Source organism: Hyalella azteca, unplaced genomic scaffold (genome assembly GCF_000764305.2).
Source record: "Hyalella azteca isolate HAZT.00-mixed unplaced genomic scaffold, Hazt_2.0.2 contig5036, whole genome shotgun sequence".
Classification (NCBI taxonomy): Eukaryota; Metazoa; Arthropoda; class Malacostraca; order Amphipoda; family Hyalellidae; genus Hyalella; species Hyalella azteca.
This window is the reverse complement of record NW_025935241.1, coordinates 27,828-44,151: the sequence shown is the minus strand read 5'-3', so window position 1 is coordinate 44,151 and position 16,324 is coordinate 27,828. Positions and strand designations below refer to the sequence as shown.

The 16,324-nt window shown below is 44.3% G+C and overlaps 2 protein-coding genes across 2 annotated transcripts in view; one reads left to right on the top strand and one right to left on the bottom strand.

The window, feature by feature from the left end:
* Positions 1 to 3,181: 3,181 nt before the first annotated feature.
* Positions 3,182 to 16,324, bottom strand: part of LOC108679149 (alpha-L-fucosidase) — a 14,170-nt gene continuing 1,027 nt past the window's right edge. Inside the window, exons 2-10 of the mRNA XM_018167729.2 lie at positions 8,807 to 8,899; positions 7,788 to 7,946; positions 6,994 to 7,242; positions 6,384 to 6,547; positions 5,571 to 5,772; positions 5,185 to 5,325; positions 4,681 to 4,843; positions 4,182 to 4,323; positions 3,182 to 3,871 (exon numbers count right to left, since the gene is read on the bottom strand). Of these exons, the coding sequence (XP_018023218.1) occupies positions 3,665 to 3,871; positions 4,182 to 4,323; positions 4,681 to 4,843; positions 5,185 to 5,325; positions 5,571 to 5,772; positions 6,384 to 6,547; positions 6,994 to 7,242; positions 7,788 to 7,946; positions 8,807 to 8,852 (1,473 nt within the window). The 5' untranslated portion in view covers positions 8,853 to 8,899 and the 3' untranslated portion in view covers positions 3,182 to 3,664. The remainder of the gene's footprint in view (positions 3,872 to 4,181; positions 4,324 to 4,680; positions 4,844 to 5,184; positions 5,326 to 5,570; positions 5,773 to 6,383; positions 6,548 to 6,993; positions 7,243 to 7,787; positions 7,947 to 8,806; positions 8,900 to 16,324) is intronic.
* LOC108679150 (ceramide synthase 6) lies at positions 13,914 to 15,809 on the top strand. Its single transcript, XM_018167730.2, has 2 exons — positions 13,914 to 14,008; positions 14,570 to 15,809. The coding sequence occupies exons 1-2, from the start codon at positions 13,994 to 13,996 to the stop codon at positions 15,659 to 15,661; spliced, it is 1,107 nt and encodes a 368-aa protein (XP_018023219.1). The 5' UTR covers positions 13,914 to 13,993; the 3' UTR covers positions 15,662 to 15,809.

Sequence of the window (16,324 nt, the reverse complement as noted above, 5' to 3'; positions counted from 1 at the left end):
TACCTGGCGGGGGGATGTTGTAGCTGTAACTCTGTAAAATACGGTGTAGCTGTAACTCTGTAAAATACGGCGTAGCTGTAACTCTGTAAAATACGGTGTAGCTGTAACTCTGTTCACTGTAACTTGATGTAGCTGTTCCGCAGTGTAGCTACTTTACCCACCACTCAGTGCCACCCACCACTCAGTGCCGTACGCAACTCAGTGCCACTCGCTGCTTAGTGCCACTCGCCATCAGTGTTATACGCTACCCAGTGCCATACGCCACTCAGTGCCACGCGGCAAGATCAAGATCGCCCTTAGAGGGTCAGTGGCCATGGCACTGACGATGCACTATTTTGGGCACCCCCCCACCCTCACTTAGCCCACAACCCCTACACTCACTCCCCCACCTCCCTCCCTACCCTCACTTGACCCATCACCCACACACCCTGCCCCTCACCCTCCTCCCACGCACCAGCGCTCCCCCCCCTCGCCGCCAACCAGAGAGGCATCCTTAACAAAATTTGGGGAACGGCTAGGCTTCGGTCGAATAGTTACTACACTCGGCACCAGAGCTGGGCAGCGCTACTTTGAAATGTAGCGGCCGCTACCGCCACCGCTTCATGCTCTAAATGTAGCGGGCGCTTCCGCTACCGCTACAATTGCTTAAATGTAGCGCCGCTACCGCTACCTTCACTGAAAATGTAGCGGCCGCTGCATGTAGCGCGCTACTGCCCACCTCTGCTCGGCACCAAATTAATCTAATAAGTTAATAAGCTGGCCAAAGGCTGGCATTCAAACCATGAGTCGAAGCGGATATTAGCGACATTAGCGGCTGATTTACGTGCTCCCCGAGTCATAGGCGGCACCTGATGCAAAGTCGGGCCGCACCAAAATTTTGTTAGGGAGCTCATACCCTGAGTTTGAGGACACACTTGTCGTGCTCCCTGGACACACTTTTCATTCTACCAGGACACACTTGTTAGTTCATCATTAAGTCGGAAAGGAGATTCTTATCAGAAGTTGATTTCTATCAGGTGGCCAATCAGACCCAGAATAACTCTGCGCCGAGTGCAGCGATTTTCGGCCGAAGCCTATATAGGCGCTCCCCGAACTGTGTTAGGGTAACTGCCATTCATTACCTCCAACTCATTAGCATTACTGCCATACATTAACCCCACTCAATGCACACTCATTTTCTCACTCATTAACCCTAAAGATGCTTACCTTTATGTAGTGCGAAGCGCAGGTTAAGATTTATGTTAACCCCGCCAACCCTGTCACTGATGACCCTGATAAGGGTTACGGCAGTAACTTGTTAATCCTGTTAACCCTGTCACTGATGACACTGATGATAGGGGTTACGGTAGTAACATTTGACCCTGTAAAATATTCACTATGTCATCACCTTCATATAATCACCTACAACCTCGTCTTAATTATATATTCCACCAATCAATCACCTTTCGCTCGGACTAGAATAGCATTCCAGTTACCAGATAACCAATTTAATTACATGATATCCTCAATTAATTAACTCTCTAGCGAACTTAATTACATTTTCATTGTCTTATATTAAATAAATATATTATAAAAAAATAATAAATTTCCTTCTCTCTTCAATTGCCTACTGTCTATTGTGTTTAATCACCTCTTCCCTCGATTAAACATCTCCTTTGTTACTATCACCCGTTATCTTTATAAAATTACCTCCTACCACATTAAATCAATTCATCACTCCCCTATTACAGGAACTCACAGTTCATAACCTGCTATATTAACTAATTACCATCTACCCTTACTCAATTACGCCATATTACTAACCTAATTACCGACCATGCTAAATTAATTAATTACTATATTTGCTTAATTACGCGCAATTTAAATCCACTTTCATTTCTTCATTACCAGCCATCATTTTATAAATGTCGGCTATCCACAGTTAATCACCTGATACCCTCACTTGATCATCTGATACCCTCACTTGATCATCTGATACCCTCACTTGATCACCTGATACCCTCACTTGATCACCTGATACCCTCACTTGATCACCTGATACCCTCACCCTTTCTCATGTATCACAAAAATATAAAAAGACCGAATCCCAATCCGAGGGGTTCGAGGGGTTTCTACCGTATTCACTTTGATGTGGCATTTACTGCTAACTCAGATGTTGAAGTGAGTTATATTTTGCCCTCACATTTATGAGGGGAAATGCACGCATTTCGAGGGCAGTCAAGTGGAAATAACATGTGACCTAATGCAGAGCTCGGCAACGCCAAGAGAAACTAGTTTCTTTTTAAAAATAATACTTGGATCATAATTACTGATGACCATTAATACAGAAAGAGCATTTTAATTATTTAAATCTAAACGATTTATCGAAGTTTTGATGCCGGCTTTCAAGTTCGCTATTAATGGCCGACATTTTACGTCGATAATTCAAGCGGCGACACACACATAACCACTCTCTATGAACGCCGGAGCGGCACTGAGGGAAGCCCGCTCAGCTGCCAACTGCCACAGGTTTATTCTCAGGTGCCGGGGGCTGAACCCCGGGCACGGTAAATAACCCCTGTGAGGCGAGGGCTAAACCCCGGGTAAGGTTAATAACCCCTATACGTTAGAGGGCTGAACCCCGGGTACAGACAAAAACTCATATGCAGGCGAGGGTTGAACCAAATGCGCGGTGAATAAGCCTTTTATTAATTATTTATTCGTGATGTTTGAAACTTATTTTTTGAATTCGAGAATTGAATTCTACCTCATGTTTATTGCGGTTCACGATCAAGCTGTGAATTGAACGGCAAGTTTCAGCTTCGGGTTTTTTATTCGGGTTCGAGACGCTAACATTTTTCGCTAATTTATTGTTTTGTAGCTTTTTGTATCAAGTGTTGTTATAAAATTAATCACGATAGCGAAACGCAAAAATTCAAAACAACTGTCGTACAAAATTCACGAAGAGAAAAAAAATATAAAAAACTTTTGCTTTTCAGGCGTATATTTCGTAGAAGATTAGGTATTCTATACTCAATAAGCTACGGATCGATTATTAGAATATCTGATTTCCGTTTAAAAAAATTCACTCAAATAACTGAGCAAGACAATTCGTCAAAATTTTTGATACACTTTTCTCCTCCGCGTGGGTCATCGTGACCCAGTTGGACCAGGCAAAAGGGCGTATCAGTGCTACGTCCGCTGTCTGCTCGTGCTGTATTAAGAAAGTGTGTCACTATTTGGACAATATGAGCCGTTCATTTTTCAGAGCGTTCGAATTCTGCCATTGACATGTTAAAGATAAAATCTGGCCTATGATTTGCTAACTTATTTAATGAAAGCCATTAAGGTTATTTTAATCGTTCAAACCACACTCGAAAATAATTTCAATTCAAAATAACGTAGAATAAGATATAACAACAAAAAACTCCCACACTTACAAACAAGATCAACGTACTATTTGTTCATTAATCTGTGCATTCAGCGCTAAATAACGTGAAGTATTGCTATTGCAGTTACGTTGCAGTGACGTTTTACATCAGAAGACGTAAGCGATTACTTCTTACTACTATAAATATTTTTTGCAAATTTTAATCAATTAAATTAGTTAGTTAAAAATTAGGTGGATACATGATAATAAGCACCGAATGTTCAAAGGAGCGATCGTTGTCTTATGAAAGAAATCCTACAGGAAAACATTGCGAATTTGTCCCTGTATGAGCTTGGCGTAGTAGTTTTCTTTGTAATTTTCTTCAGAAGAAAACGTATCTTGATTGAGGGGTGACTGTTGTACGGGCAAGACATCGCGCATTTTCAGCACCCACACCCACTGGGAAGCTAGGGAGGACTGCGGGGGAAGCGCAATCTGCAGCCCTTTAGACACCTCCTTGAACTGAAATAATTTATAAACATCATCATTACATTATTTTAGAGAAAAAATTACTTACATTAGTTTATAATCAGAGAAATGAAGTGCATAATGGAAAAACTTGCGCCCTGCAAATGGCATTGTGATCTATGCCGACAGGTGGAGCTTCAATTTAGTTAATCATTCATAATGACTAGAAAAGAATTACTTTCAACACACCAACTATGATGAAAAAGAACATTAACATTTTCGTAAATAAAAATCTACAGCTACACTGACGAGCGTCAGTATACAATATAAAGTAATAAATGGTAGACGATGAAGGCTAGATAACCTGGAGCTGACGCTGCAGCTGGCGGTCAGTGAGGGCGGTGATGGAGGTGCTGACTGTGCTGCTGACGGAACCCAGAGTGAGTAGATCGTCAGCCGGCCATGTCAGCACCAGGGCATATACCGCAGTACTGGTACTTGTATACCTGCGTGGTACGGTGGTACTGCATCGTCAACTGGCTGACGTCATTTAGTACCTAGTACTAAGTAAAGCTATGGTACTTCATAGTTGACTGTATGACTATATTTCGAAAAAAAAAAACAAATAGTATTACGGATGGCGTGAAAATTTATAAAAGTACATTTAGAAATGTGACATAATGACCTTTGAAAAAGTTAGCAATCTGGATATAAATTGTGGAAAAGTCAATATTACATATTACTGACAAATTATAATTCAAGAATAACATTATTACTGAACATTGACACTATTGTTCATAAATGTTTCTTTATATAATTAAATATTATTACTGTTTCGCAGTGGAAAACACGAGGTTCCTTACCAGACGCCCGGGGTGAAGGTATCGTTCTGCACGCCCCAAGGGGAGGTGGCGTAGATTGCCTCCCCGTTGAGGCTAAGCCACGTCCCCATCTGCCGCAGCCTCTCCTCCATGATGGGGGGGATCGTCCCCTCGGGGGTGGGGCCAGCGTTCACCAGCAGGTTGCCTGGTGGGGAGTACGCGGGGAAATGAGGGGATGAGTTCAGGGGATACGGAATATGAGTGGCTTAAGAAGCTCTGGTAAAAGGGATGTCAAGTAAGGGGATGAGGATGAGAATATGTTACTCGATTACAGTTGATATTATGGATGGTCTTACCGATAATACTATAGATGATACTATCAATGATACTATGAATGATACTATCAATGATACCATCAAAATGATAGAATCGAGGATACTACGTATATTCCTGATCACCTTCATCCAGCCGCCGTCCGATAGTTAGCCATCAATCTACACATATCAATTATATACAAATTATACAAGTATATATAGTGTCACTGACCCCCGCAGCTGACGGTCTGGGTGAGCTGGGTGAGGAGGTCGTGGGTGGAGAGTATGTCGGTGGCGGGGGCGTTGCGTCGGTAGCCCCACGCGAGACGGTCCAGTGTCATGCAGTTCTCCCACTTGTGGGGCTGCAGGGTGCCTGGGGAGGAGGGGGGTAAAGTTAAATAGTATAAAGTTAAATTAAATAATAATATATGAAATAATATAATAATAAATATATGAAATAATAAATAATAATATAAAAAAATTCATATAATATAATAATAATATATGAAATAATAGATATAAAGTTAAAGTTAAATAATAATATATGCATAAGTTGATTAGAGAATGAGCGTGATTAATTTCGTATATGATTTTAACGACTTGCACTGAGCTACGCACCTGGATTGTATCTGTCGTGACAGGTGTAGAAGGAGCCGTGCTGACAGATGGTACCCTGGCCCCATCTGTCGTTGACGACGACCGTCTGCTTGACGGGCGAGTCGTTGAAAAGCCAAGACAGAAATCCCGTCGAATTCCAGTAACTGTCTGGCGCCTCCCAGTCCCCGTCAGACCACAGCACATCGGGACGGTACCGGTGCACCTGCACCGTTGGTAGTCAGGTACCGCATAGTCTGCTTAAAATGCATGGTCTGCTTCCAAAGCATAGTCTGCTTCCAAAGCATAGTCTGCTTCCAAAGCATAGTCTGCTTCCAAAGCATAGTCTGCTTCCAAAGCATAGTCTGCTTCTAAAGAATAGTCTGCTTCCAAAGCATAGTCTGCTTCCAAAGCATAGTCTGCTTCCAAAGCATAGTCTGCTCCCAAAGCATAGTCTGCTTAGGTAGTTCTGTGGAAAACAATTCCGCATCCAAAAAGTTCATTTCTTACATTGAGCTACTTCTCGAAAGTGTTTCATTTCTCAAATTCCGGCTTTCCTTTTAAGCGATCATTTGATAAATGCTTCCGTTCCTTATCAAATTCTTTCTAGCGGCCATTCCATACGAGCAGCAGTTCAATGGCAGCAGTCATTCTATATGGGGGGCGTTATTTACAAATACCAATCCTAATAAGCTTTAATTTATTAAAAGGCGTGAAAACTTATAAAAGACCTATAGAAAATAATAAGGGATTTGCTTAACTAACTTGCCAGTAAACACGAGCAAATGCAGCAATTACCCAGAATGTATTCAATTGGCTGAATGACTTGCGACTTACGAGTTCTCTGAGCTCTGGCCCAGTTTTCTGGGTGACGAAGGTGGTGGTGTTGAAGTGGTTGAGTTTGTCCTGCAGGTAGGTTGGGTTGAACCATTCATACAGAGAGTGGTACAACCCGAAGTGCATGTGTGGGTACTTGGAGCGAATAGCCTGCGCCAGTTCACCTGATGTACAATGTACATGGTATGCCTAAAGTCAGGTTGACCAAAATTGAGGCAAAAAGCACATCACTATTTAAAGCATGAACCCCTCATACCTCTCATTGAATATCGGAATCGTCATGTATCGTACACTCGCAAAATGTATGGGTCGTCTTGTCCAAATAGTGACTCTTTCTTACTCGCTGCATGATCAGAGAACGAACGTAATATTGATATGCCCTTTGCTGGGCCACACTTGATGAGGATGACCAAGCGGCATAAAGTACATCAGCATCTGCTAAAAAGCCGCTAATTTATCTGAATGATACACCTGAATAATCAGGTTTCGTAGGATCATTAGTTTTAGACGCACCCATCAACCTGAATCGTCAGGTTCCGTATGATTACAAGTTTTAGCCCTACCCGTCAACCTGAATCATCAGGTTCCGTACAACAATTAATGACCTCACCCGTCAGGTCCCTCTTCGGCCCGACGTCCATGGAGTTCCAGTTCCAGGAGACATTGGAGGGCCAGTTGGTGAAGCCCTCGTGGTGCTTGCTCACCAGCACCACGTACCGGGCCCCGGACGCGTTGAAAATCGAGGCCCACTGCGCCGGATCGTAGAACTCTGCCCTGAACTGCGGGGCGAACTCCTGGTATGTGAACCCAGGAGGGTAGTTGGTCTTCATGAAGTCTACGTACTCCTGCAGCTGCTTCTCTGTAGAGGATGATTATGGATTACCCACACCCAGAGAAATGGGTGACGATGCCCAAATAGTGATGTACTTTTTACCCTAGTGAAAATAATTTGGCCCTGATTGGCGCGGCAATAGGGCGCTAAGCACCCAAAATTTCGTCATGGTTTGGATAATATGGCCCATTTATTTGTCTAGGTGCTTGAATCCTAATATTGGCATATCAAGCCTAAAATTTGTAAATGTACTCCAACAGACTGAGAACATACAGCGTAAGTGGTTACAGCGTAAGTGGTTTGTATTACGGATTATATGAAAAAAATTTCACTAATTATTTTGAGGCTAGAAACCTCAGCTATCTTTCATTTCAACGCCTTTTCGACGATGGAACTCGGAGCTGTAGTTTTATTCTGAATATTTTTCTGAACATAACCCTGCGGTCGAAGATGTGACTACAAGACTACTACAATATTACAACTGGAATATCCAAAACTACTGCTAGCTAACAACTAGATTAATCTACCACTAATCCAGGTTACTACTGGAATACTAGTAGACGAACCCCCACCTTGCCAGTTGTACCAGAACCAGGCGCCCCCGAACGAGGGCACCGAAAAGACCCCCCAGTGCAGGAAGATGCCCACCTTGGCCTGGTCGTACCAAGGGGGCAGGGGGCGTTGGTCCAGCGACTCCCATGTGGGGGCGTACTGACCCCCAACCACAAATACTGAGGGATAATAACTGAGGGGTGAGATATGAGTGGTGAGGGTTAAGGACAAATTGGACTAAAATACTTGATTTTTTCAATTGCCTAACCATAGATTCGTTTGCCTCCAGAGAAGCAAATTTCAAAAAATTAGTTTATTTTATACACTTGCCGTGTATTTTGGATGTGACTATCTATGCAGGCATATACGCAAATTTAAGTACCCCACACAGGAGGTACAAACACAAAAGTGCACTAACACACAAAGTGCACACACGCACAGACGCAGAAACCGAAAGATACAGTCCCACGCCATGCACAAAACACCAGTTTTTTCATTATTAATGACAAAGAACGTTTTTAGCGGGAATCTGCCCTCAGTTGAGCCAGCTGATGCAAGATGCTGTTAATTTTTGCTGATAGTTGGATGGGAGAGACGGGCGATCCAGGATTGTGCTACAGGAATGTATACAGTCGTCTCTTGAAGTTCTCAAGGGTGAACTTCCTCCTCTTAGATACATCATACATCAGCATAGAATTGAAAAACTTTGGCCCCACCGCGGGAATGGATCTTTCCGCTGACACTGTCCTCGGACTACAGCTCTATGGTATGATCGGAATATTGTGCACAGTTTTACAATTTTTATCACAATTCTGGCAAGAAAAGTTACGGACCAGCTAGGTTGGACAAGTACCATCACTAGGGCCCAGTCGTAGGTTGTCGACAAGTAAACCAGTAGCCTCTCGCAGGCCAGTTCGTCAGTAATCCTCACTAGCACAACATGAATCATACACAGAAAACACACATTACACGAAAGGGTTTAGTACACACACGCACGACTCACGGCGGGCTAGGACACAAATACACGACTCAGACTCACAGCAAGCTAGGGCTCCCAGCAGCACGGCGGTCTTATCAGTCAGCATCTCGATGCGTCTTAAGGGGACCTCTGTAATGTCTGTATCCCTGATACCTGATGATAGAGCAGATACTGAAAAGTAAACCAAAGGATACCAAGGCCTTTAATACGACAGCAATTACATCATCCTTGGTGTGAGGGACAGGCTCTGCTGCATACACGATTGGTGAATTAATGACAGACACGAACAGTAGACATGAAGCTGGACATGAAAATGGGAAAACAAATGAAAATTTGTTTACCATATGCATGGCAAACAAATGTATTTTATGAAGTCAACAACGGTAGTTAGGAAGTCAACAACGATAGACATGGAACGGAACGTAGATTTGATATTATCTGAGGTCGAGCTACTCCGCAATGCGATGTATTGCACGGCGATCACGAGATTATGGTGTTCACAGGTACAACTGAACGCTTTAATCTTCCTTACGTATGCCACTTCCTCCACGCCCCCCAGTTCTTCACGCTGTTTTTCTTCGTCTATCCAAATACTGCAACTTCTTTCACCCAAATCGTTTTTCACGCCCTCGTATTTCACATTCCCTTATTACCCCTACATCCCTAAAAATTATCCCCCCTAAAAATCATCCCAAGTATCACTTATTCCTTCTCGTCTCTAGCGTACATCCTAGTCCCGCAAGTCCAGCAGACCCCTACTAGCTGTATGACTGCGCGGCCGCTGGGACGAGCAACCCTCATCATCTAATCTCTTATCAGCGGTCCTCTGCCCTCGAGTGGCAGCCATCTTGTTGCTGCTAACTGATAGTACAGACAATGATCCCCTGTCACAATAACTCTTGTTGCTAATAAAGGAAAATGCTGACAAATAGCTTCCTGCTAACTGATGGTGCAAGCAAAGTCTACCTCCCAGGACCTTGGTCGACAGACGCTGAGGGCGGCGAGTTACTATTCCGCGTTACAGCGTGGCCCGGGACTTAACATCGGAAAGAGATACTAAGGATGTTGTGCTGCCAACTACTACCTCGTGACCTTGAACCATAGCTGAGTTATCGCGAACTTCGTGACTGCCGTCTATTCAAATGGCTTCTCTATGAGCCCAACCAACATTCGGGTAACGACTAAAGCTTCTGCCCGATAATCGCTAATTGGTTTTAGAGTTAATCTGGGTACGCTTGGCCACCAGTTCAATTTCAGCTTCTGGTCAGATTCTTCTTTCCTACTTACTTAATGTCCTGAGTATGATAAGGATAGGTCCGAGTCGAGTCCGATCTTTGCAAGCTGCTTAGGGGGCTGCACTGCAGGGCCGGTCGAAGCAGACACTAGCGGCTGACACGTATCCGAATGCTCTTAAGCCTAGTACAGGGTCATCAATATTTAGCGTTACATTTTTTTTCAAAATCAAAACACTCGCAAAACCGTCAAATGTGCCGTATGGAACCATGTCGACTGTTCTCCGGAAGGACCTAAAGTTGTCCCCATTCAAGCATGTCAAAAAAACACCAACTGTCTGCTCAAGTTGTTGACAAACGCCTCCAAAAGATCCAAGATCCAAGATTCTTCTTTCCCGCATTCATGATGGCACGTTGCCAAACCTCGTTTTCAGTGATGAGAAGATATCAGTGAAGTCCTCAAGGAGTCCCCTCTTTTTTTGTTGACAAAGGGGTGAAATTGAATCAGAAGAACTATCGAGATGCCATCCTTGTTGGTGCATTGTTGCCCTGGACACGAAAGCACTTCAAAAAACGCCCCTGGTCGTTCCAGCAGGACCCTGCACCATCTCAAGGGGCCAACTCGACTCAGGAGTGGCTGTCCGAGAATGTCCACTTCATTACCAAAGATGAATGGCCCTCATCGTCACCCGATCTGAATCCTCTGGATTTTGGGATCTGGTCATATACCTTGAGAGCAAGGTCTCGGCCGTTCACCATAGCAGTTTGGACGCCCTAGAGGTCAAACTGCTGAAGAGTGGGCCAAAATCCCGCAGAGAGTCATTCGTGACTCGTGTAAGACTTTCTCTAAGCGTCTAAAACTCGTTATTGAAGCAGATGGTGGGCATATTGAATGAAATTGTGGGAATTGTATCTCTGAACCTCTGCCTACATAAATACATTTTCAAACATTCACAATTGTGTTTCATTTCATAGTTCTAACCACTCAAAGTTGTAACGCTAAATATTGATGACCCTGTATATGCCGTGCCCGTTAATGGCTGCCGTGCTCGTTAATGGATGCCGTGCCCGTTAATGGCTGCCGTGCCCGTTTATGGCTGCCGCGCCCGTTCATGGCTGCCGTGCCTGTTTATGGCTGCCGCGCCTGTTTATGGCTGCCGTGCCTGTTTATGGCTGCCGTGCCTGTTTATGGCTGCCGTGCCTGCTTATGGCTGCTGCCGCGCCTGTTTATGGCTGCCGTGCCTGTTTATAGCTCCTGTGCCCGCTAATGGCTGCCGCGCCCGTTAATGGCAATCATTACAGCTCACAGGCGTCCTTTATCTTATCTTCGTTATCTTTCTTCACAAGATACGCTATTAATACATGCATCAGTAAGCGTGTGGTGACACTAGTTTATGGTGGCGGTAGTTTATGTGCCACTATATAGTGTCAAGAGTTAATGGTAGCTGTTCTTTTTGGCGACGCTGGTTATGGTTGCATTAGTTTATGGTGACACTGATTTATGACCTTATTAATTTATGGCGTCACTAGTTTACGATGGCGCAGTGTGAATCATAACTGGTGCAATTTGGGGTGCTGGAGAATGTGGTCCAGTTTGTAGTGCAGTGTGTTGTGCAGTGTGTTGTGCAGTGTGTGGTGCAGTGTGTGGTGCAGTGTGTGGTGCAGTGTGTGGTGCAGCGTGTGGTGCAGTGTGTGGTGCAGTGTGTGGTGCAGTGTGTGTGTGCAGTGTGTGGCGCAGTGTGTGGTGCAGCTTGTGGTGCAGTGTGTGGCGCAGTGTGTGGTGCAGCTTGTGGTGCAGTGTACGCCCAGTCCAAGGCAAAAATAAAGACGCCAGTAGGCCCGCTTGAGGATAATGAAGTCATTGTAGGAGATGACCAGGGCATGTGTGAGTTACTGGGATCGCGGTTTGAATCAGTGTTCAGTAACCCCCGCTACTCAAGGGAGGAGAATGAACTCGAAGTTCTCCAAGAACTGCCAGGAGGATGGGGGTTGGAGAACATTGAGTTTGGGCCAGAAGATATGGAAATAAGTATCAAATAATTGGCTACGTTCTCAGCACCAGGATCCGATGGAATTCCGGCAGTGTTGTTGAAGAAGTTTGTTGGAGCACTGAAGGCTCCGCTCACAATGCTCTGGAAAGCCTCGATGATGGAGGGAATTATTCCCGAGGGCCTAAAAGTAGGACTGATATCGCCAATCCACAAGGGTGGGGCGAGGGACAGACCCCAAAATTACAGACCTGTACCCTTGACCTCACATGTGCTCAAGATTTTTGAGAAGGTAGTGGTCAGGAGGCTTGTCCGGTATATGGAAGAGGCTGACCTGTAAAATAAGTTAATAACGGACAACATGGTTTCCGAGGTAATCGTTCTTGTTTGTCGAGTTACTGGAACACCATTAACCCCTTATCTCCCTACTGGAGGAGGGAGCTTGCGTGGACGTAGTATACCTGGCCTTTGCTAAAGCCTTTGACAAAGTTGAACATGGGGTGCTCTTCAGAAAGCTGAGACTGTTGGGTGTAGGAAGAAACCTGTTAGGATGGATCCACAACTTCTTTGCAAATATAGTACAAGCTGGCGCAATTGGAAACTCGAAATCAAGAGAAGCGAAGGTGAAAAACGGTGTGCCGATCCTGCTTGGACCGACCTTCTTCCTCATCCACATCGCCGATATCGACTCAGAACTTACCCACGCATCTACATCGTCATTTTCGGACGATACAAGAGTGCTGATGAAGATCACAGAGGACATGGCCTGCGAGAGGTTACTGGACGACTTGACGACAATCTATGATTGGGGCCTAGTGAATAACATGCAATTCAACGGCACCAAGTTCGAAGTAATGAGATACAGAGTTGGCACAAAGATCCACATCACTACTTGGCATCAGATGGCACAGAAATTGAAGAGAAGCAACTAGTTCGAGACCTCGGTATGTTGATGTGTACTGAAGCCACGTTCGATGACCACATCCAGGAAATAGTTGCGCGAGGGAGACAAACGATGGGGTGGATCTGGCGGATATTTCGAACAAGATGAGCAGCGCCAATAATTACACTCTTCAGAGCCCTCGTGCTCTCCAATATTGAATACTGCTGTCAGCTTTGGGCGCCGCTCAAGCTAGGCGGGTGCGGTGCGAAAACTGGAGGCAGTGCAGCGAACTTTCGCGTACAGGATCAGCGGCATGAGGAAGCTGAACCTGGACTACTGGGACAGGCTGAAACACCTGGGACTGTACTCACTTGAGAGAAGAAGAGAGAGGTATATCATACTGTACACTTGGAAGACGATAATCGGACTGGCTCCCAACTTTGAATGCGAGTCTATCAGAATAGTTACACATTACAACGAAAGGAGGGGCAGGTTGTGCAAAGTTCCTCCAACCGAGCCGCAGAGTACAGGCTCTTCGTAAGGGATCACTGTCCGTGGTAGGACCGAGGCTCTTTAATGCCTTGTTAAAAGTGCTGAGAGGAAGGGAATTTACCCCTGCAACATTCAAGAGACGATTGGACAATTGGACAATTGGTTGAGAAAGATCCCGGATTGTCCAGCAATGGGAAACTACCCTCAGCAGGTGACAAGCAACAGCATCTTGCATCAGCTGGCTCTAAGGAGAGCAAGTAGACGGAACACGTCCACCGTTACATCCGAGACCCGAGGGCGGGGTGACCTGCCTAGCGAAGACTCGGAGACGGAGGACGACGAAGGCATCAGCTTGACCGTGGGCTACGAAGTCCTAAACTCATCATAAGATCATGAGTGTGTGGTGCAGCGTATTGTGCAGTTTGTGATGCAGTATGAGGTACAGTTGATGGTGCAGTATGTGATGCAGCATGTAGTGCAGTTTGTGGTATAGTGAGTAGTTCGTGGTAAAGTACGTATGTGGCGCAGTTATCTGTGCAGCGAGTTTCGATATTGTTCTAACACAAGGCACCACTTTCACAGATTGGGTTTCTCAACCAATGCCCGAGTTTACGAACTTGAAGGACGACCATCATTCAATCCACCGAGCCCCATGGATGCCACCATGGTTGGTGTATGGCAATTACCTCTATTTCAACTAACTTATTTGAAACTTCGAGACGAGAATTAGGAGACCAATTAGTACAAGAAAACGTAAATCTGACGTGAATAGAAAATATGCCCATGCACAAGACAACTGTCACCAGGCCACTGCTACTTATCACCAGTTGGCCATCATCACAGTAGGCCATTAATTGTAAACCGGTCACTAACCGACGTTTATCCAAAATTGGTTGATTGGTTTTCCAGTTCATTTTATTCATTAACAGCTAGTGAATCATTTAGTTCCATTGAATAACTATTTTATGAACATGTGTGTATGCTTCGAAACAATATACTCCTAAAAATACATTAATTTATTGGATTTATTTGTTAACAGATACATTTTTATTAAAATTACGATTCATAATCATTTAGCATCGGCAGCAAAGCGTTTCCGCACATTTAATTATTTAAATTTTTTATCCTCATTTATGTAATACTGACTAATACAAAAAGAAAAATATCTAAGTTGTATTACAGTAGCTGAAAAGCTCTTCACCTACTGACGTTACCTATACTTGGGCAGGTTACAAGCCTTCTCGACACGCTGGACGCTGTGGTCTGGAATGCCAACTACTGGCTTCCCCGAGGAATGGAATGGGAAGATTTGCACCCTCGAGATGGGGGAGTTTATCCTGAATTCAGGGATATTTTGGTGGTCCCAGTAATTCTGTCAATACTGCTAATCCTCTTCAGAAGCTACATCTTGAACCCGCTTATTCTTGAACCGATCGCCAAATACTGGCAACTCCCTTACAGGAGACACAAGCCTCTGCCACAGATTCCCCAGCTAGAGACCCGTTATCTAGAAAGTAAAGGAGTAATGCCTCGTAAAGTTTTAGAAAAGACTTCCGTGTCGCTCCAAATGTCAAAAAGACAAGTAGAGAGTTGGTTGAGGAAAAGGTCCAATGTTGGAAAACTGAGCAAACTTGATAAATTTCAAGACAGTTCTTTTATATTGTTGTACCATACTCTGATTACAGCGTATGGTTGTTATGTGATGCTGTCCAAACCTTGGTTGTGGGACATTACCATATGCTACCAAAACTTCCCCTACCATCAAGTAGATACCCAACTGTGGTGGTACTACATGATAGGTTGTGCTTTCTATTGGGAGCAGACAATCTGGCAGTTCAGGTATAGTCACGGCAAAGATGCAAACCTGGCATACCTCCATCATATATGTACCATATTTCTGTTGGTTTGCTCGTGGAAATGCAACTACGTAAGAGTGGGTAGCATTATCTTATTTGTACACGAGTGCGGCGACATACCCCTGCAGTTGGGCAGGATTCTGCGCTACTTCAAGGAAGAGAGAGTAATAGACTACGTCTTCGCGTCGTTCGTGATCCTTTGGGTTTGTACAAGATTGGTTTTATACCCATTTTGGATTCTAAGGTCGTTGTTTGTGGACATGCCGAGGTATGCTGACCTGCCATCCATGACGGTTTTTTACGTACTCCTACTCCTACTTTTTGGTATGAACGTCGTATGGAGTTGGTGGATAGGGTATGGAGTGTACAAGAGGTTGGTGAAAGGGGTGGTGGAGAATGTTGTGTCTTCAGACGATGGAGGCAGCAGCACTGACACTCATGACACTTCTCGTAAACTTGAATGAATGAAGTACCCGCAACAGCACTGACATGCACGATCAACTGCATTTCAAACATGAATCATGCACAGGGGTTAGACATATAAAGAATACACCCAAAAATTTCGCATCAAAACCGTTTTACTTTTCATACCAATTAAATCGTGACCTGTTATATTTTTTTTTATTTGATTATGACCTTTAAGTTAAATTTACAATAGATTATTATAAGGAGCGAAGGAAGGAAGGAATTTGAATTGAATTGGAGGACGGAAAGCGTTCAGCGGATCATAAGTCTGGCCAGTCAAAGTCAAAAACCAAATGGTCGCTGAAACAAAAAAAAAAAAAACCATCGCACTTCTAACTAACCTTTTTGTATACGGATACATTAACCGTAACCGACGTCAATGCTATTCGTACATCAAGGCCTGGGACAGAGAGGTCCCGTCAGTACATTAAGGATTATGTTATTACAGAAAATAGCAAGATCATTTCTTACATTCAAATCACTGCGTTATCGCACTGAACTCACTGTGCTTCATCGCACTGAACTCACTGTGCTTCATCGCACTGAACTCACTGTGCTTCATCGTACTGAACTCACTGCAATATCGCACTGAACTCACTGCGCTTCATCGTACTGAACTCACTGTGCTTCATCGTACTGAACTCACTGCGTTTCATCGTACT